Genomic DNA, 19,779 nt, shown 5'->3' on the forward strand with positions numbered 1-19,779 from the left:
GTGAAAGGAAGCTGAAGGGAAATCTATTTACCATCTCTGGCCCGGGGAGATCCCTCTTGGTAGCGGGCCTGTTGCCAGTTGCACTCCCGATACCAGCAGGAACTCGATTTCCCTGTGGTGAGGCAATATGGTGCCAGCTTTGGGGTGTGAACTGCCTGGGTCCGGGGATTGGGATGGGGACAAATTTACCTCCCCTCTGAGGAAATGTGCTTAATTCAGTTAGTGGACCTTCCCCATTCATTTGCACAGAAACTCACACTCAAAGCACTTCTTGTCGCCAGGACTGACTGAGTCAGGGCTATTCTTTTTTCCTTCTCCCATTCCAGGTCCTGCGAGACATCATCGTACTAAGCCTGGCTGCCCACCACCCCCACAACTTCACTGTGGAGGTCCACGCCGCCTACCAGAAGCAGGTGAGGGCAGTGTTTGAAGCTCTGTCCTCTGAGTACCAAAAACCAGCCAGAGGGAAGCACAGGACGAAGAGATACTGCTTCCTTCTGGGTCTTGTTGGTGCCCCCTGGTTTCTGATGGGTTGTAATAATTGAATAAACACCAGTTTATGATAATCTGTTATGAGTCTCCTATCTCTCTGGGTGCTCGGGACAGCCGGGGTTGTAGTGGAGGAGGAGACTGGAGCTGTGGGGTGGTTCTTGAGAAGGACTGCAAGACTCAAATAGGAGTCAGTTGTGCTAGGGACAGGCAAAGCATCCTTTCTCCACTTTGGAAAAGAGGTAGGCAGTCTTAAATCATTGGCCCACCCATACCTAACTCCTCCAGCCTTAGAGCAGAGACTCCTGGCAAGAGAAAAAACACCTCATCCACTCCCTTCCCTCCTATTATGATGGGACTGGGGTGCTCAGCACCAGTTATACCTGTGATACCTGTGCGGGCGAGGGAGGGGCAATTTCCTCTACTCCACAGCACATACCTCCATGCCCCATACCTTCATCCCCTTCACCCCACACACACATTAAACACTGCCAAGACATGCAGAGGGGCCCAAGAAACAGTCCCAGAAAAAGGGCTAAAAGATTCGGGGCACATTGGCATGAAGGGGAGTTTGTACCGCCATCATCCCAACAGACCCGGGGAGCATGGGATCCAAAAAGGAGCCCCTGAATGCAAAGGAATAAAGGCACAGGACCTCTAATGGAGCCTGGGGCTGAGGAACCCAGGAGCCTTCCTCTTCAGCTGGGCTTTTCCATAGGGAGTGATGGACTGACAGCACCCAGAGAACAAAGTCCCATCTAGTCCAACCCCCGGCTCCAAGCAGGACCAGCCCCAACTACATCATCCAAGCCAGGGCTTTGTCTTTAAAACCTGCAAGCAGGGAGAGTCCATGACCTCTCTGGGTAGCCTGTTTCAGTGCTTTACTACCCTCCTCTGGAGAAAATTTTCCCTAATAACCAACCTCAACTTCCCTTGCTGCAACTTGAGCCCATTGCTCCTTGTTCTGTCATGTGCAGGGATCCTAGTTTTCTCAGATTAAAAAAAAAAATTAAATCCGCAAATTTGTTTAAAAAGAAGTGACCCTAAATCCACATTTTTCCTAGATTTAAATGAACCACCACTAATATATAGATATACATATAGTGGTGTTTCATTTTAATCATGGAAACATGTGGGTTTGGAGTTCTTTTTTTAACCAAAAATTGGGTCATTGGTTGTTTTGTTGTTTTGTTTTTTTTAAATCAGAGAAAACCAGGATCCCTGGATCTGCCACCACGGAAACCAGTCCAGCTCCATCCTCTTTGCAAACACCCTGCAGAGAGTTGAAGGCTGCTATTCAATCCCCCTCAGTCTTCCCTTCTGCAAACTAAATCAGCCCAGTTCCCTCAGCCTCTCCTCACCAGTCATGTGCCCCAGCCCCCAACCATTTTTACACCATTTGTACAGTCACCTCCAACTGTACAAATCCTTTGCTGCTCTTGGTCACCCCTAGCTGTGCCTATAAAGCTGCAGCCACAGATGGCAGTGACTCTGTGCTCCTGTCTTCCTCTGATACTTGCATGTGAAGAGGAATGAACAAGAGAAGTAGTTGAAAGTTGATTCCAGCGAGGTTGGGGTGGTGGGGGTAGCACCTTTGCCTGAGCCCGAAGGAGAATGTTAGCACTCGCCGGGGCCAAGAGCTGTTCTGAGAACAAACAGGGAAGGAGCAGCTCTCTTTACACCTGGCCACGGTCCAAGAATGGTTTCTCCTCCCACTTGGCTGCAGCCCTCCCCAAAACATGACCAATCTCCAAGCTGCCTGAGGTGAGGAGGGGCCAGACTACTGCATAAAAAGCCCTGAAAGGTGCTTGGCCTCAGGTACGGGTTCCTTACTCAGCTGATGCTCTAAAACAACTCCAGGACTCCTCACTATGGCATCCTTCAATGCCCACGAGAAGAAATTCATTGTTGAGCTGTGGGCCAAGGTCGATGTGGCCCAATGCGGTGCTGACGCCCTCAGCAGGTAAGTCCAGACCCAGGACATGAGCTGAGCTGGCACCTCCTGGGGAAGCTGCTGCCTCCACAGGGATGTGGCATTCACCAGGTTTGTGTCTCTGCTTGTGTCTCCCTTTGCCTAGGATGCTGATTGTCTACCCCTGGAAGAGGAGGTATTTTGAACATTTTGGAAAAATGTGCAATGCCCACGACATCCTGCACAATTCAAAAGTCCAGGAACATGGCAAGAAGGTGCTGGCCTCCTTTGGGGAAGCCGTGAAGCACCTGGACAACATCAAGGGCCACTTCGCCAACCTGAGCAAGCTGCACTGCGAGAAGTTTCATGTGGATCCCGAGAACTTCAAGGTGAGCGGTGTGCATGGCTTGCTTGCAGGCTGGGATGGATGGGCATTCATGAGAGATCATTCAGGGAGCTGGTAATTAATTAAGAAATGCACATGAAATACCTCCTGGTGCCCCCTGAGACAGGGACTCTCTTTCAGGGGGGGAAGGTATGTTCCAGGTAGGTGGCCAGGAGACTTGGGGCAGTTCAGCCAGAGGCAGGAGATGACAGGAGGCAAAGCACGCCTGAAGGAAGTTTTGTTCAGAGTAATCAGAGTGTGCAGAGTGTGTGGAGATGGAAATATCCATGAAGGCAGCGGAACAGAGAATGAAGAGAGCAGCCCAAGGTGGAGAGGTAGGAGGAGAAGAGAGAGGAAGGGGGTAGGGGTGCAATGCAGTTAATGCAAGCTCTGTCAGGAAGTAAAGCAAAAGCAGAGGAGGGGAGTGAAACCAGGCGGGAAAGGATCAGAGAGGAGATGTCCAACATCATGCCATGCTTTGGAGCTTGCAGTGCCTTAATTTTAGAAAGAGGAAGGTGGACGCAGGTTCCCTTCCTCCGGAGGAAACGTGCTGAATTCAGCTGGTGGCATCAACCCCCACTTTGGGCTCTGTGAGCTCCTCCCCAGGACTGCTGAGCCTCTTCCCCCAGGGCTAATCTCTGCAACGTGTGGGGCGGGAGGTTGCAAATTTGGGCTGACTCCGGGCTCTTTTCTCCTCCTTCTCCTCCCAGCTCCTGGGCGACATCATCATCATTGTCCTGGCTGCCCACCACCCCGATGACTTCAGTATGGAGTGCCACGCCGCCTTCCAGAAGCTGGTGCGCCAGGTGGCTGCTGCCTTGGCTGCTGAATACCACTAAACGTGCCAGAGGGAAGCACACCACAAAAAGATGCTGCTTCCTCCTGGGCACCGCTGGGTGCTCTGTGGGCTCCACTGGGCTGTAATCATCAAATAAAACCCATGCATAACCATCTGTGATGAGTCTCTGGGTGTTTGTGGGGGCTTGGGAGGAACTGGGAGAGGGCTGGTGTGCATGAGGGTCCTGGGCAGCCTGAATGTTGCACTCATTCCCCAGGACAGCGGGAGGGAAGATTCAGACCCGTCACTGCTGAAAGCACATGGGAACACGTGCGGGGATACACACACACATGCAAACACACGCTGCTCATAGAATCAAAAAGGCAGCTAAAGGGGGCATCAGAAAACAACCCAGCAGACAGCAGGTTTGTGCATGGACCTGCTGTTTCAGTCACACATAACAGGCCTATCCCCTCTCACCATCCTTCCCTCCGGAGGAAGCTAAGAGACCCTCTGCCACCCCCTGCTCTCCCTCCAAATGGTGTTGGGATATGAGCATGCTCTAGAAGGTATTTAGCAGGTTGAGGGGCATTCATCTTCTCCCCCCAGTTTTACCCTACAAAACCTACTCATATCACAAGCTCAGCGCTGGAGCTGCAAGACACGGACACTTGCACTGCGCAGGGAGTTGATGTGCTCTCCCCCAGGGCCGGAAAAAAGTGTACATTGCACGGCTACTGCAGAAACAGCACCTCCTGATGAAGGCAAATGCAAAGACATCCAGAAGCCATTCTCCATGGTAGCGGGATGATCCCCTGGTGCCTAGTCTCACAGGAGTCTCCCAACTGGCATCATAATATTAATAACTGGTGGTGAAAAGAGCTGGGGGCTCAAAGTGAGTCTGCCTGCATTCACAACCGTGTTTGTAGGCTAACAGGTATAACAGCTGCGCTTGTGATAAATCGTGGAGGATAGCGGCTCCTTAGCCCTGGACTGCATCCAAGTATGCTATCTCCTCCCATGCAGCCGGGGTCCCTTCCTAGAAAAGACTCAAAACCTGTTACCAAAGATTAGGAGGAGCTGGGGTTAGCATATCTGAGTCCCCGAGGGGGTATTTGGCTATGGGTTCCTTACACGGCTGACACCCCAAACCTGCCCCTTATTTTTTACCATGCTGCAAGGGTCCAGGGAAGAGAAGTCGCTCTTTACTGGCCTGTGGAGCAAGGTTGATATGTCCAGAGGCAGTGCTGAGGCCTTTAGCCTGGAGCATTTCAGGAGCTGGTGCCTTCTGGGGAAGCTGCCGCCTCGTGGGGGATGATGCCTTCAGCTTGCCTGCATTTCTGCTTGCATCTGCCACTTTCTAGGCCAATAGTTACCCACCTTTTTGAGGGCATTTGCAGAGCCCTAAATGCTTTCAAATGGAGGTGCAGACTCCTTTGAGTGGTAAGTGTGGGTATTCACATGCTTTTGATTGATTGTATTCATACCCTTTACACCTAGTTTGCAGACCCCCAGGAGTCCTGGGACCACAGATTGATGGATGCATTCAGCCCTGCATTCAGCCCTGCACTGTCAAGTAACCAGGGGTCAGAGCTGCTTCTGAAAGCAAACAGCAGGGAGAGAAGGAGCTCCTTGCAGGGAGGAATGCATCCAAAACCACTATCTCCTCCCCTGCAGCACGGATCCCGCCCCATTCACAACCCAGGGCCCTGGCAACTAATTAGAAGTGGAGTTTATTGTGTCCTAAGTGCTGAGGGCTGGGGGGGGATTTGCGCTGAGCGATCGGTCCCTTATGCAGCTGCAGCTCCAAAACAACCAGCTCGCTCCTCACCATGGGGCGCTGGACAGCAGAAGAGAAGAGGCTCATTACCAATCTCTGGCGCAAGATCGACGTGGCCGAATGCGGGGCTGATGCCCTTGCCAGGTAGGGCATCCCCGTTGCCAGTTTTAGAGGATGCGCGGCCTGTCTATAGCTGGACTGGATGGGTGAACCTCACTCACCTGGAAGTTTTCGGGGTCCACGTGCAGCTTGTCACAGTGCAGCTTGCTCAGGTTGGAGAACTGGGAATGGACGTTGTCCAGGTCCTTCACAGCCTCCCCGAAGGAGGTGAGCACCTTCTTGCCATGGGCACGCACTTTGGGGTTGTTTATGAAGGCGGTAGGGCTGGAGAGGTTCCCGAAGAGAAGAAAAAACTAATTGGTCCAGGGGTAGATGATCAGCAGCCTAGAAAGAGGGAGACACAAGCAGAGCCTCCACCCTCGAGCTCCCGATCTCCGGGGATCGTGGAAGGTCTGAGCTTTGGGATTGACTCTACACGGACCCTGGTTTGGGGCAGGGAATGGAGAGGCATGTTTAAGGTAAGCAAGCAGAGGGAAGCTGGGGTGCTGGAGGGGGATCATGGCATATCCAAGGCACCCCAATGGTATGGGGGGGTGCAGATTGGAGCATCCCTAAGATTGCAGCCTCAGGGGTGATGCACAGAGTCTAGGATGTGCAGAGAGTGATGGGAAGCAGGAGGATGGAGTGGAGCCGATTAGAAGGGAAAGCAGGGGGTGATGGCAGGGAGGTGATTTAAGCCATGCAAGTGTGTGGAGATGGGAAAGTATGTCAGGAGAAAGGGGATGGAAGGAGAGAGGATGGGACAGGGACTGGAGAGGCACTGGTACACCCGTGGATAACAGAGAGCAGCTCCCTGCAGCACCATGAGGGTTCACAGGGGAATTTGTCAGGGTCATTTGGATGGGGCGGGGGGTTGTCACAGGGACGGTGTCCAGTTTTGAGCCCCCGTACTGCAGACAAATTGGAGAGAGTCCAAGGCAAGGAAAATGGGTCCAGAGGGCAAAGAAAATGGTTTGGGGACTTGTGAAGAGAGACTGAGGGAAATGAGCTGATTTAGTCTGCAGAAGAGAAGACGGAGGGAGATTGAATAGCAGCCTTCAGCTCCCTGCAGGGGGGCTGCAAAGAGGATGGAGCTGGGCTGGTCTCAGTGGTGACAGATGACAGGACAAGGAGCAATGGGCTCAAGCTGCAGCAAAGGAAGTCAAGGTTGAATATTAGGAAAAACTTTCTAGGAAGGTAAAAAAGCACTGGAACAGGTTCCCCAGAGAGGTTGTAGCATCTCCATCCTTGGAGGTTTTGATGACCCGGGTAGACAAAGCCGTGGCTGGGATGATGTAGTTGGGGCTGGTCCTGCTTGGAGCAGGGGGTTGCACTAGATGTGAGCTCCTGAGGAAACAGGGAGAAATGGGGCTGGCAGTCACCTCTCGTCCAAACCACTGCCAGAGGCAGGATCAGCCCTGTCCAAGCCAGCCTACACAAATCCAGTGTCCAACCTCTTAGCAAAACGACCATCAGGCACAACCACAAGGCATAACACCTGACCCAGCCACAGGGAAAGTAGGGCACCACAGAGGCCAGAGTCCTGCTGCTACAAGGCTTGTTCAAATATGCTCCAGAGAGCCAAAGAAGAGGGTCAGGAGATGGCTAGGGGGCCATTATCCCAGCCTCTGTGGCCCACATGGCATCCTACATGTGCTGGCTGAGCCTGAGAGCTTCTCTCCTCTCCACTTCCCTGCAGACGGTCCTCACATGCCTTGCTTCGGTGTTCAGAGTGAAAAGGGGAATAAGCTGCAGTTACAAGGGGAAATATTCCTGTACATCCCCAGTCAGGCCTCAGGCCCTACAAAGCCTCAGACTCCAGGCTCTGTTTGCCCCGAGACCCTCGGGGACCTCCTTTCAGGAGCACCCGAACTCCTGCCCCTAGTGCCAATCTCTGAACACAGTGAAGGGGGGGTGCCAAACAATGCTGACCCACGGCTGTGATTGCTCCCATCTCTTTCAGCTCCTGGGAGACATCATCATCAATGTCCTGGCCTCTCACCAGCCCCGGGAATTTTCCCCTTCCTGCCACACTGCTTTCCGGAAGCTGGTCCAAGAGGTGACCCATGCGCTGGCCTCCGAGTACCACTAAACCAACCGGAGGCATCCGACCTCCTCCCAGGCACAGCTCCTTTGTCAACAGGGCCCCTTGCATTTTGATGGGCTGTACCCATCAAATAAATATTATCCATTGCAATTAGTAACATCTCTCCAGGTCTCTGTGGGTTATTCGGGCCAGGAGGGAGCCAAAGATGCTGAAAGAGCAGGAGCAAGGGGCTGCAAGATGTCTCCTGAGTGGGCAACAATATGATGCACTCTTAGTTTCCTAAGGGTGGCAGAGATGGGAGGTGTGGGCCCATGGAAAGCTGTGTGCTGGTGCAGTCACACCCCCTTTCCTTCCTACATCACCCAAACTTGAAAAACAACTGCCTGGGAAGGGTACCTGGGAAGGGTATAGATGCTTCCTCAGCCTGATGAAGGGTATTTATACCCGAAAGTTTGCTAAGAAGATTTTTTCCAACAATTTGAGTTGGTCTAATAAAAGATATCAGATTTACCCAAAGAATCTTGTCTGCCTATGTCTTTAGACCAACACAGCTACAACCTACATCCCTGGGAAGAGTACCAGCATTTCTAGACAGGCAGTGATAAGAGAGTTACTTGACTTCATGGCTCATTGGCATATCCCTGCTTCCTGCTAATCTCTCCACTGCACAGGTGTTAATGACCCTCTTCCCTTTCTATTGGTCTCGATGTTGCACCATTCACACTACCCTTTTTTGTGATTTAGCCATGCCTGGTAATCTCATTCATTTTTTACATTCATTTTATAGCCCTGGGGAGTGTTTTTAGTTCAAACTAAAACCTTTACTCAGGTGTGGTCATACTAACTCAGGCTTAGAAATGACTGACAATGAAGGATTGAAGGCACTGCCCAGATGCTCAAGAAGGCTTGAGTTTGTTTTCTGAATCAGAAAAAGAGATGCTCAGTTAACTGTAATGACTACAGGACTAATGAGGCTAATGAGGTTCCAGTGAGAGGCAGAGGGCAGCTGCAGGGAAGGTGGGTTAGGGGTAATCAGAAGATAGGGAGAGGGTGCAGTGGGATTATCCATGGGATGGATTCTCAGGTGTCGGGGATGAAGCTGAAGGGAGGTAGGAAATGAAGAGACTGTAGGCTGGAGGAGGAGTGCAGAGGTTTAACGCAGGCCAGGCAGGGATGGGGAGTGAAAGTTCTGTGAAAGTTTCTGGGTAAGAGTGAGGTCTGAGCCAGGGGATTCATCTTTGCAATCCCTGGTTTCCTTTTGTCAATCATGTTTAGGGATTTGCACACCCAACGGTGCTAACATTGCACACCCACTTCAGGGATCTCATGGCATTCTGGTTGAGAATCACTGCCCCAATGAGTTTACAGGTAAAACCCACCACATATCTGGCCTCCAAAGTGACAGCTTCCAGGACAGGAGTTTGTCCAGTTCCAACCTTTTTCTGTGACATGGAGGGGGAAAGGGAAGTTGTAATGAGCAGAAAAATGGAGCAGAGATGGGGATGAAAGGAAGCTGAAGGGAAATGCATTTCCCCTCTCCCTGGTCCTAAAAGATTCCCACTGGTGCTGGCCCTGTTTGCAAGCTGCTCTTCTGATGCCTGCAGGAAGTGATACACAGTGCTAACCATACACAGTGCTAGTCACCATGAAACACAGACCCTAGCTCAGTACTAAATAGTCATGATGCCCAGGCCCCTTTTTATACCCCGATCAGCACAACTCTGTGTTACAATATGCACGTCCCAGTTCTCAATATTGTGCCCTGCTTTGGGATGTGCATTGGCTGGAAAGGGATGTAGACTAAGGGTACCTTCCTCCAGGGGACATGTGTTGAATTTCAGTCCATGCTGGACTCTGGAGATGCATGTGGTGTTTGCACCAGTCTTGCCGTCTGACTCTGGTAGTGTTGGGGATTAGGTGTTGCCAGTCACATCTGGCTTCCTCAGTTCAGAAAGTTGACTCATGCAATCAGGATGGCATCTACTACAACTCGTTGTTATAATAAAAAGATCACAGGCTCTGGTTCATAGTAGCAAATGCTCAGCCAGGTTTATGGTCTGCAAAGAAGCCTGGGCACTAACAATCATGACCAAATGATACACAGCTAGCTTAGAGGCATATGTGATATTAATGTGAAACAAAGCCCCTAGCTCAGTACTAAGTATTTGGGGCTCCCAGTCTCCTTTTTCCCCCCTGATGACCACAACTCCATGTTACAGCATACACGTCTTCTCACTAGTTACAAAAACATCTTTAGGTGCCATCATTCGCATCCAGTTCTCACCAGGTAATGTGACCTTCAAACCAGAGAGGGAAACCTGTTTACCAGGTCACTCGGATCCTGTCTTGGTGCCCTGTACCAGTCTGATCCACTGTTTTCCATCTCTTGGCCTTTGGAAACATCTATGAACCTCCATTTCCACTTAAACCATGAATGATATCCTTAGTTTTGGACAGCAAGACCTATTGCTCCTGCTGTTACTAAGACCTCTGTGTGATTTGTAAATGCATTTAACAGTCATGGTAATTCATACTCTGGGAAGGCCTACACCTCCAGTTAGCTGTTCTTTTTCACACAGACCTGGTGGATATGAAGTACCTATTCCTTAGCTGCAGGGTTCATTGATTCTGTGGGTAATGATGGGTGGAAGTAGAGGTGAACCCGTAGTTAAAAAACAAAGGGTTTTGCCTAACTGAGGAGTGTTTGTGGTTGTTTTATGTGAATTCTGTTAGTGTCAATGAGGAGGACCAGTAATCAAGTTGGAAATTCAGGTAGTAGCAGAGGTACTGCTCCAAGGTCTGGTTTATACCTTCAGCTTAGCTATTTCTCTGGGGATAGAAGGGAGCTGAGAGGCGGGTGCAGACTCGCCATAACCATAAGGCTTTGCAATACCACTGGGAGACAGATCATGATCCTTGGTCAGATGAAATACAAGCTGGGCATCTGTGGAGCTGTACCACATGGTCTAACCATAGGCTGTGTTTTTTTTGTTGTGAAAGGAAGGCTAGTACATGGGAGGTAATGAGTTATCTTGTTAAGTTGATTTGTCATAGTCAGGATCTTACAGACATAAAAGGGAGAGTTAAAGTAGCTAGACATCTCTTTGACACCCTCAACATTGCACCTGGCTAGAGAGAAAGCAATGCACTTTCCTGACTGTTGTTCAACCTGGTGTTGGAACAAATTGTCAGATCAGTAACTGAAATTAAAGAAGGGGTCCTACTTGGGGGATGCACGTAATCTAGACACTGTATGCAACAAGACCGAAGGACTTGTTACTATGTATACAGACTATGTATAAGGACTATGTATACTACAGACCACCAAACCAGGGGGAGGAGCTTGATCTGGACTTCTCTTGAGAACTGGCAGAAGCCATGTACGCATGGGACATGGTAGTCTTGGGAGACTTCAATTACCTAGACATCTCTTGGGAGGAGCACTCAGCCAAGCTGGACCGGTTGCGTTGCTTCCAGACCTGTATCAAAGAGCTCTACCTGACTCAGGAAGTGCACGGGCCAACCAGAGATAATGCTCACCTAGACTTAGTCTTGGCCAAAGGAGACGATCTGGTGAGTGACTTGAATATAGAGGGTAGCCTGGGTGACAGCAAACATGAAAACATCATGTTCACTGTCCATCACAAAGCAGGCAAATCAGCTACCAGGGCTGAAATTTTGGACTTCAAAAAAGTATATATCAGAGCAATAGTAGGGGAAGCACTGTGGGACCAGGGACTGAAGAAGAAAGGAGTACATGATGAGTGGTCACTCCTCAAGCACACAGTCCTCAAAGCATAAAAAAGGTCCATTCCCATGCAGAGGAAAGGTAGCAGAAGGACTGGTAAGCCCTCTTGGCTTGATAGGGATATCATGGTGCTCTTGCAAAAAGAAGAAAGAGGCATACACACAGTGGAAGCTTGGGACAGCCCCCAAGGAGGACTATACAACAACAGGCCAAAACTTGTAGGGAGCAGATTAGAAAGGCTAAGGTGGTGACGGAATTTAAACTAGCTACAGAAATCAAGGGCAATAAGAAGTCCTTCTTTAGGTTTGTAGGGAACAGGAGGAAAACAGATGGAAGCATGGGGCCATTAATTAAGAACTCAGGAGAGCTTCTTACCAACACTCAGGAGAAAACCGAACTCCTAAATGACTACTTTGCTTCAGTATATCACTGGACTAAGAGGAAAATCATACTAGATAAGGTTCAGAATGGGCATGGTGGAATTGCTATTGTTGGCGTTGAGCTGGTGCATGATCAGTTAGAAAAGTTAGACATTTATAGGTAAGCAGGACTGGATGAACTTTATCCAAGAGTGCTGAAGGAGTTGGCCAAAGTCATCATGGGACCTCTGGCAAAACTCTTCCAAAACGTGTGGTGCTCAGCGGAGGTCCCAGAAACTGGAAAAAGGGCCAAAGTTGTCCTCATCTTCAAGAAGGGGAGGAGAGAGGACCTGGGCAACTATAGGCCAATTAGCCTAACCTCCATCCCAGGGAAAATCCTGGAAAAATTTATCAAGGAGTCTATGTGTGATACACTTGCAGAATGCAGGATTCTGAATGATAGCCAGCATGATTTTTGTCATGGGCAGGCCTTGTCTTACCAATTTCAGCCCCTTCTATGACCAGGTAACTCACCACTGGATAAGATAGAGTAGGCCAACACTGTATACCTAAACTTCCAAAAGGCCTTTGATCTTTTCAAAGGATCAAAGGAGGACTTTTTGATCCAGTCCTCCTTTTTCCCGGAGGACTGGAAAAAGGCCAACGTGGTCCCCATTTTCAAAAAAGGGAGGAAGGAGGACCCGGGCAACTATAGGCCAGTCAGTCTCACCTCCATCCTTGGCAAAGTCTTTGAAAAAATTATCAAGGCTCACATTTGTGAGAGCCCGGCAGGACAAATTATGCTGAGGGGAAACCAGCACGGGTTGGTGGCAGGCAGATCGTGCCTGACCAATCTAGTTTCTTTTTATGACCAGGTTACGAAACGCCTGGACACAGGAGGAGGGGTGGATGTCGTATACTTAGACTTCAGGAAGGCCTTCATGGGACAATTACCAACACCAACTGAAAAAAAAATCTGAATTAAAAATGTGCACCTGAGTCTACCCAAGTTCTATTTTGCAGTGTACTTTCTCCCAGCTCTGAAGATTTAGATACTGACAGAGTTCAATCATGCACAATTTTTAAACTGGTTAAGAGAGAAAAGCAACTCATTTAAATTAAATTGCTATGGTGCTTTTTTTTCATTACACTGAAGCAGCACTATGATGCATGAAGCTTGAAAATTAAATAATTTTCCTTACCAACTTTCTTCCATCCTGCAAAACTGTGATTTGTAAAACTGCTCAGGAAAGATAGCTGCTGGCATTTCTAAATATTTATTAATACTTAGCACTTGATTCCTGATTTTCATCTATAGGTCTGAAAGCATTCTAAGACGCATCATCACTATTTTTACAAGTAGGGAAGCCGAGCAAAGATACAAACTATGGTTAAACCAGGATTAGGCTTCAGATCTCACAGTCCTGCACATATTATCTGAGTCATGGTTGGCTCTCTGAGGGTGTCTATACACATGCTCCAGGGTAGGTGTGGGGCATTTTAATTCAAGCTCCCAGACAGTTGCTTTAATTAAAACACCACAGCACAGCATCATGTGTATTCTGCATCCCATGTTTCAAAATGGCTGCAGGGGTGCTCTAACTAAAGCTCATTCAACAAGTTTTAGTTAAAGCAACCCTCCCGCCATTTTGAAACATGGGATGCTGAATACTCATGATGGTGAGGCATGCTGAAGTGTTCTAATTAGATTAATTGAGTTTTCTCAAGTCTGCTCTGATGTGTTCCAACTAGAACACATTGAAGCACGTGTATAGGCACCATGACCAAGGGTGGCCAAAATTTGGAATGGGCTTCCAAGGAAGGTGGCATCCTCCCCTACCTTGGGGGTCTTTAAGAGAATGCTGGCTAGGCATCTAGCTGGGGTCATCTGAACCCAGTACTCTTTCCTGCCTAGGCAGGGGGTCGGACTCGATGATCTATTGAGGTCCCTTCCGACCCTAACGTCTATGAATCTATGAATCTGGTATCCCATGATGTTTTCACATGAAAATTGGAGGATTGTGCATTTAACTACTCACTAGTCAGGTGGGTATGGAACTGGCTGCAGGATAGGACCCAGAGAGTCTTAATGAACAGATCTGTGTCATCCTGGTGAGAAGTGGTGTCCCGCAAGGGCCCATGATTGGTCTAGTGCTTCCCAACATCTTTATCAATGATTTGGATGTGGGGGTGAAGAGCTCACTCGCCAAGTTCATTGACAACACCAAGTTATAAAGATAGGCTGCAGATACAGGTGGACCTAGACAGGCTGGCTAGTTGGGCAGATCAGAGCCAGATGAAGTTCAACATTAGAAGCGTAAAGTGCTCCATCTGGGGCGAACAATCCGCAACATACTTACAGGCACAATGATGCCAAACTGACCAGCACCATGACTGAAAAGGACCTAGGGGTAATAAGAGACCACAGCCTGAACATGAGCCATCAGTGCGATGCTGTAGCCAGCAGGGCATATAATACCCTGGTGTGCATACGGATGCATCTCAAGCAAAACCAAGGAAGTGATTCTTCCACTCTACTCATCACTGGTGAGACCACAGCTGAAGTACTGTGGCCAGTTCTGGGCATCACACTTCAATAAGGACATGGAAAACCTTGAGAAAGTCCAGAGAAAAGCCACTCATATGATTAGAGACTTGCACAGCAAGTCATAATAGGAAAGGCTGAAGAACCTGGGCCTCTTCAGCCTAAAATAAGAAGACTGAGAGGGGACTTGGTAGCAGCTTACTGCTACATTAGGGGAATAGATATATCAAGGGCTCAGTGAACAACTAGTCACTAAGGCACCCTTGGGTAAAACCAGGAGCAACAGCCACAAACTCCTGGAAGACCATTTCACTCTTAACACTAGGAAAAAACTTCTTCACAGTCCGGGTGTCCACACTGGAATAAATTCCCTCCAGAGGTGATGCAATCATCCACCCCGCTAACCTCCAAGAGGAGACTGGACAGTCACCACTCTGGAGTCTCCTGACCCCAGTTGTCTTTTCTGCCTAGTGAAGTGGGGCTGGATCCAATGATCTTGTGAAGTCCCTTCCAGCCCCTGACAATCTATGAATCTATGAATCTATAACTCTAGCCTGGATTTCGTATACAACAAGACGAAAGGACCCTGTAGAATGTATAAAATTTTAGAAAGTACAGCCAAGAGAGTAAGGCTTCTAGTGAGCAGTGAGAAAACCAACTCTGTGGAGGTCATTAGCAAGAATAGAACTGTAAGAGTAAAACAAGACCTTTTAATGGGAAACAACATTTTCCAGAGATTCCAACAATTCAAATATCTTAGATCATTTTTGACTGACCACCAAGATGAGCAGGGGAATTATTGCAAGGATCCAGAATGGGAATAAAACAGCCATTGTCCTTAACAGGTTTCTCAGGTCCAAGATACTGTCCAGAAGAATGAGAGTGCATCTAGACAACACTATTATTAGACTTATCGTGATGTGTGTGAGTGAGGCTTGGTGCATGATGGTGAAAGACCAAGAAACTGATTGGTTTTGAAAATAATAGTCTCAGGAAGATAGCTTGACCAATGAAAGGCCGGTGGAAAATGAAGGCAAAGTAGCACTGAACTATGAAATACCATGGAACAGCCCCTCATTATAAGTGTGTACATGCACTGTGATTAGTGTGGATTGGCCATGTGGTGAGAATGGGGGAATCAAGAAACAGAAAAATGATCTATTATTATCAACTTATAAGACTATGACCTCAAGGTTGGCCTCACCAACAGTTGATGGACAACATCAGAAGAGACTGGAAGGTACTTAAGGTAGGACAGGACTGGGTAGAGATAGCTCATGATGGGTGGGAAGAAGTAAATAAGTAAGGATCGTTACTTGCTTACTTCACCCACCAGAAGTAAATAAGGATCATAGAAAGAGAAAAAGAAGATAAATGTAAGAACATAAGTGATGCCATAGATTGGATCAGACCTTAGGTCCCTCTTGCACAGTCTTCTGTGTCATACAGCAGCAGGAAGCAGAGTCTGAATGGGAGAGTGACTTGGGGGTGGCCAGGTACCCAGGTTGTAGCCTTATTGGTCGAGGCACAAAAAGAATCAAAACTTGTGGAAGAGGTGATATCTTATATTAGACCAACTAGATATTTCCAAACAAATTATTTTATTGATTTGCAAGCTTTCAGGCACACTCACAGATTCACAGAATTTAAGTCTGGAATGGACCTTGTGAAATCATCAAGTCCAGCCCCGCCCCACCCCGCTCTGGGAAGGAAGGACTGCAGGGGTCAAATAACCCACTAATGTGTGCATCCAGTCTCCTTTTGAAGATCTCCAGAGTAGGTGCCTTCACCACCCGCACTGGGAGTCTATTCCAGAGTCTGGCCATATGAACCATGAAGAAGTTTTTCCTTATATCCAGTTTGAAACCTTCTACTAGAAGCTTATGACCGTTGCTCCTGGTTTTCCCCTGGAGTGCTTTGGTGAATAGTTGTTTACCTAACCCCTGATGCTTTCTCCGGATATATTTGTAAGATGCCACCAAATCCCCCCAAAGTCTTCTCTTTTCTAGGCTGAACAGCCCCATATCTGTCAGTCTTTCCTTGTATGACTTGCTCTTCAGGCCTCTAATCATATGAGTGGCTCTTCTCTGGACCCTCTCAAGCTTCTCCATATCGTTCTTGAAGTGCAGCGCCCAGAATTGGATGCACCTCTCATCTTTCATCAGGTATAGGAGAAAGCAGAGCTTGTAAAAGTTCTCCTAGGTAGAAATGAAAAATTGTGTTTTACAGGAAATCTGAAGGTGTGGTAAAATCTCCTGTTTGTAATAGTTCGTTTTGTCCAGGTTAGGCACAGGTAAAGGTTGAAAAAGCCTTTTCTCTGATGGCAAGCAGGATGTAGTAGAAGTAGTACATAGCAAAACCCCTCTCTCCCCTTCCCCCACCCCTGGCCTTAGTTGGCTAACATTGTATTTCTTGTAACCTAGTTGCATTTCCCTCCTCACCCCCTTCCCTCTACTGTTGGTCCCTCGCTCGGGCGATCTGTATTTCCCTACCGGCTTTGTCATCTTTTTTTTTGGATTCACAATCCTAAACATCTACTAATGAAAGTCAATATTTCCTTCAGGTTATGATGTTTTGGGGGTGGGCAGGGTTTTTTCCACTGTGCCTCTTCCACTTGCAGCCTCCATCATTGAAGGCTTAGGAAGTTCTGATTCAGAAGCTGTGCCCCTTGAATGTGTCCAGTCCCTTTGCGAATCTGGCTAAACTGTTGGCTTTCACAAGATTTGAGATGGGCAGCTCCACATGAAATCTAGGGAAATAGCACACTGATGTAGATGACAAGGCATTATGAGAGGTTGGAGCTTCTGTTGAGTTGTTTTTAGTGTGGGCATGCATATTACAGGAGCCCATATGCTGTCCTATACAACTGTAGCCGTCAGAAGTAGCAGGAGTTGAGTTTATATGTTTGGGGGTTTGTTTTTCCATTCCAGGGTGCCCTGCCAACAGTGCCATGGCTTAAACACAGGAGAGACATCCTAGCTGGGCCAGAGGGCATGTAGATCCTTGCCCTAGTAAAATAAGGCCATTTTTGATGTGATGATGCTTCTTTTCAGAGAGAAATTGCTCCACTGGGGGTATTTCTTCCCTGGCGGCTGTGCAGAGCAAGGAGAGCAGATCTGATGAAGTTGGGGGGCTTTAGGATAGGGCTAGATTCTGATGAGTCCATGTCAAACTTGGCCTTTTAGGAAAGCACACCTGCCCTCTCATTTTTGGGCCTGGGCTGCTTTGCAATCTGGAAGTCAAACTGTGAAGAAAAAAGGACCTTCCAGACCTGTCTCTACTTGTTAGACATTGCCTTTCCAAAATATTCTAGTTTTTTGTGGTCAGTTAAGACCTGATTCATGTGGATATGCATGTAAAGAAGATCTCATGAGTTTTCCAACAGACCCAGGGGTCATGTTGGTTAAATCAGGGTAACCCCAGGATCATGGGGTAGTGTAGGCATAAGATTGCCCCCAAATGAAGTTCATTGTGGTGCACCTGATGGAAGGTGGCACGATGCCACTCCAGGAAACCAGATGGAAGAAGTGAGCTGTCTATGGTCCTGATTGAGTCTGGCCTGCACCATCATGGTAAGGCCATTTGTAAGGCTCAACAATGGTTTCTTGAATGAAGATGTCAGCTGTCCATGTGCAACTGTAGGGTCAGTGGGGTCTGAGACATGTAAGCACAGGGTCCAGAACACAGCCCTTGGGTGCAAAGGAATGAAGGCCCAAAACTGCTAATATAGTCTGGGCCCCAGGAGCCCAGAAGCCCTTCTCTTCATCAGGGCTGAGCCCTGGGCCAGGGCTTCTCCATGGGAAGTCATGGACTGACAGCACCCACAGACCAAAGCCAGGCTGCTGTCCCCAGGGGTCCCAAACATGGCTGCTCCCCCCACACCTATAAGCAGAACCTGTAGCCTAAATAACTGAGGCAGCTCCTTTCCCCAGGCATGAGGAAGCTGGGCAGATTTAGGCACCCTCCATTCAACTTTAGGAAGAGTTCATCCCAAGAAGCCTTTTGGGCAGGGAAGGCTGGGAGGTTAGCAGGACCTTGCAGTGGATGCGCAGGGCTGGTCCTCAGGAATGCTTGGGTCAGATCATGTCTCTAGGGCAGGTCACATCCTAAGAACATAGAAGGATGAAAAGTGCCACCTTGGGTCAGAGAGGGAAAGGAAATGTCTCCACTAGTTCTGTTCAACAGCTGTGAATAGATGTATCGTCAATGAATCTGTCTAGTCCCTTTTTTAACCTGACTCTGCTATCTGCCTCCACCACCTCCTGGGGCAATGAACCCCAGAAGTCAACCACATGTTGCACAAACAAACACTTTCTCTTGTAAGTTTTAAGCCTGCCTCTTCCTAATGTCAGTGATGCCTCCTCATTCCAGTGTTCTGGGTGAACAACAGGTCCATGGTCACTTGGTCCACACCCTGCATGATTTTATAGACCTTTATCACATCCCCCCTCGACCTTCTCCTTTCCACATGAAGAGTCCCAGCTTTTTAGTTTCTCCTCGTATGGCAACTGTCCCAGACGTTGATCATTTTCATTGCCTTTCTTTGTATTTTCCCCCAATTCTACTACATTTTTGTTGAGATTTGGAGACCAAAACTGCTCACAGTATTCAAGATCTGAGTATACCATAAACTCCTACAGCAGCTTCCTGGACAACGACCCGCACGTCACGACGAGGGACATGCTCAGTTGGGATGGGCTTCACCTGTCCCCCAAAGGTAAGCGTGTGTTTTCTTCTAGGTTGGCGGATCTCCTCCGGTGGGCTTTAAACTAGGCTCATCGGGGGGAGGGGAAGATGAGGGCAGGGGAAGCTGTGGACCACCAAACCATGTGGCACCCACAAGGACAGCGCAGCCTGAAGAAAGAGAGCATTGGGAACCTGAAAGACATGGGGAGGCCAGCACTATGGCACAGGCAAGAAATGAGAAGGTAAGAAACAAGGGGCCCCTTGGGACTCGGAGCGGGGGGGCAGCAAAGGCACCAGTCGCAGGGCTCAAGTGCCTATATACTAATGCTAGGAGCGTGGGAAACAAGCAGGATGAACTAGTGCTCCTGCTTGCACAAAACACCTATGACTTAGTGGGGTTAACGGAAACCTGGTGGGATTCATCCCAAGACTGGGCAGTACATATTGAGGGCTATAGATTGTACTAAAGGACAGGGTGGGGAAAAAAGGGGGAGGGTTTATGCTCTATGTCAATGAGCAATATACATCAACCCTCATCAAGACGGAATCCAAGGATGAGGAAGTAGAAGGATTGTGGGTTAGGCTTCATGGGGGGCAAGGAGAAAGGGATTTGGTGGTAGGGGTCTGCTACAGACCCCTACATCAAGGGGAAGAAATAGATTCGGGGCTCCTGAGGCAACTCTTGGAGACCATAAAAGCTAGAGAGGTGGTAGTCATGGGGGATCTAAACTACCCGGACATCTGCTGGGAGTCACAGACAGCAAAGACCCACCGCTCACGCAGGTTTCTAACCTGTGTACAGGACCTCCACCTGACACAGGAGGTACACGGTCCCATTAGGGGGAATGCCATACTGGATCTGGTATTGGCAACAGGGGATGACATGGTAGGGGACCTACAGATCGGTAGCCATCTGGGGGACAGTGATCACCTAATAATAGAATTCACCAT

The 19,779-nt window shown here is 48.6% G+C and overlaps 2 protein-coding genes and 1 pseudogene across 2 annotated transcripts in view; all 3 read left to right on the plus strand.

The window, feature by feature from the left end:
- LOC106723143 overlaps positions 1–545 on the plus strand; it is an 8,553-nt pseudogene extending 8,008 nt beyond the window's left edge.
- A 1,746-nt stretch (positions 546–2,291) lies between these two features.
- LOC102373449 (hemoglobin subunit beta) lies at positions 2,292–3,739 on the plus strand. The gene is made up of 3 exons (XM_006037932.3): positions 2,292–2,452; positions 2,568–2,790; positions 3,497–3,739. Exons 1-3 carry the CDS (start codon positions 2,361–2,363, stop codon positions 3,623–3,625), a joined length of 444 nt encoding a protein of 147 aa, XP_006037994.1. The 5' UTR covers positions 2,292–2,360; the 3' UTR covers positions 3,626–3,739.
- Positions 3,740–5,315: 1,576 nt separating this feature from the next.
- Positions 5,316–19,779, plus strand: part of LOC102373191 (hemoglobin subunit beta-like) — a 24,395-nt gene continuing 9,931 nt past the window's right edge. The window contains 1 exon segment of the mRNA XM_014526927.2: positions 5,316–5,488. Within this exon segment, the coding sequence (XP_014382413.1) occupies positions 5,397–5,488 (92 nt within the window). The 5' untranslated portion in view covers positions 5,316–5,396.

This window comes from Alligator sinensis, unplaced genomic scaffold, assembly GCF_000455745.1.
Source record: "Alligator sinensis unplaced genomic scaffold, ASM45574v1 scaffold1333_1, whole genome shotgun sequence".
Taxonomy (NCBI): domain Eukaryota; kingdom Metazoa; phylum Chordata; order Crocodylia; family Alligatoridae; genus Alligator; species Alligator sinensis.

Excerpts from the sequence above, each read along its gene's own strand:
- LOC102373449 (XM_006037932.3), top strand. The coding sequence starts at position 2,361 with ATGGCATCCTTCAATGCCCACGAGAAGAAATTCATTGTTGAGCTGTGG. Across the intron at positions 2,453-2,567 it reads GGTGCTGACGCCCTCAGCAG|GATGCTGATTGTCTACCCCT; the intron begins GTAAGTCCAGAC and ends CCCTTTGCCTAG. Across the intron at positions 2,791-3,496 it reads TGGATCCCGAGAACTTCAAG|CTCCTGGGCGACATCATCAT; the intron begins GTGAGCGGTGTG and ends TTCTCCTCCCAG.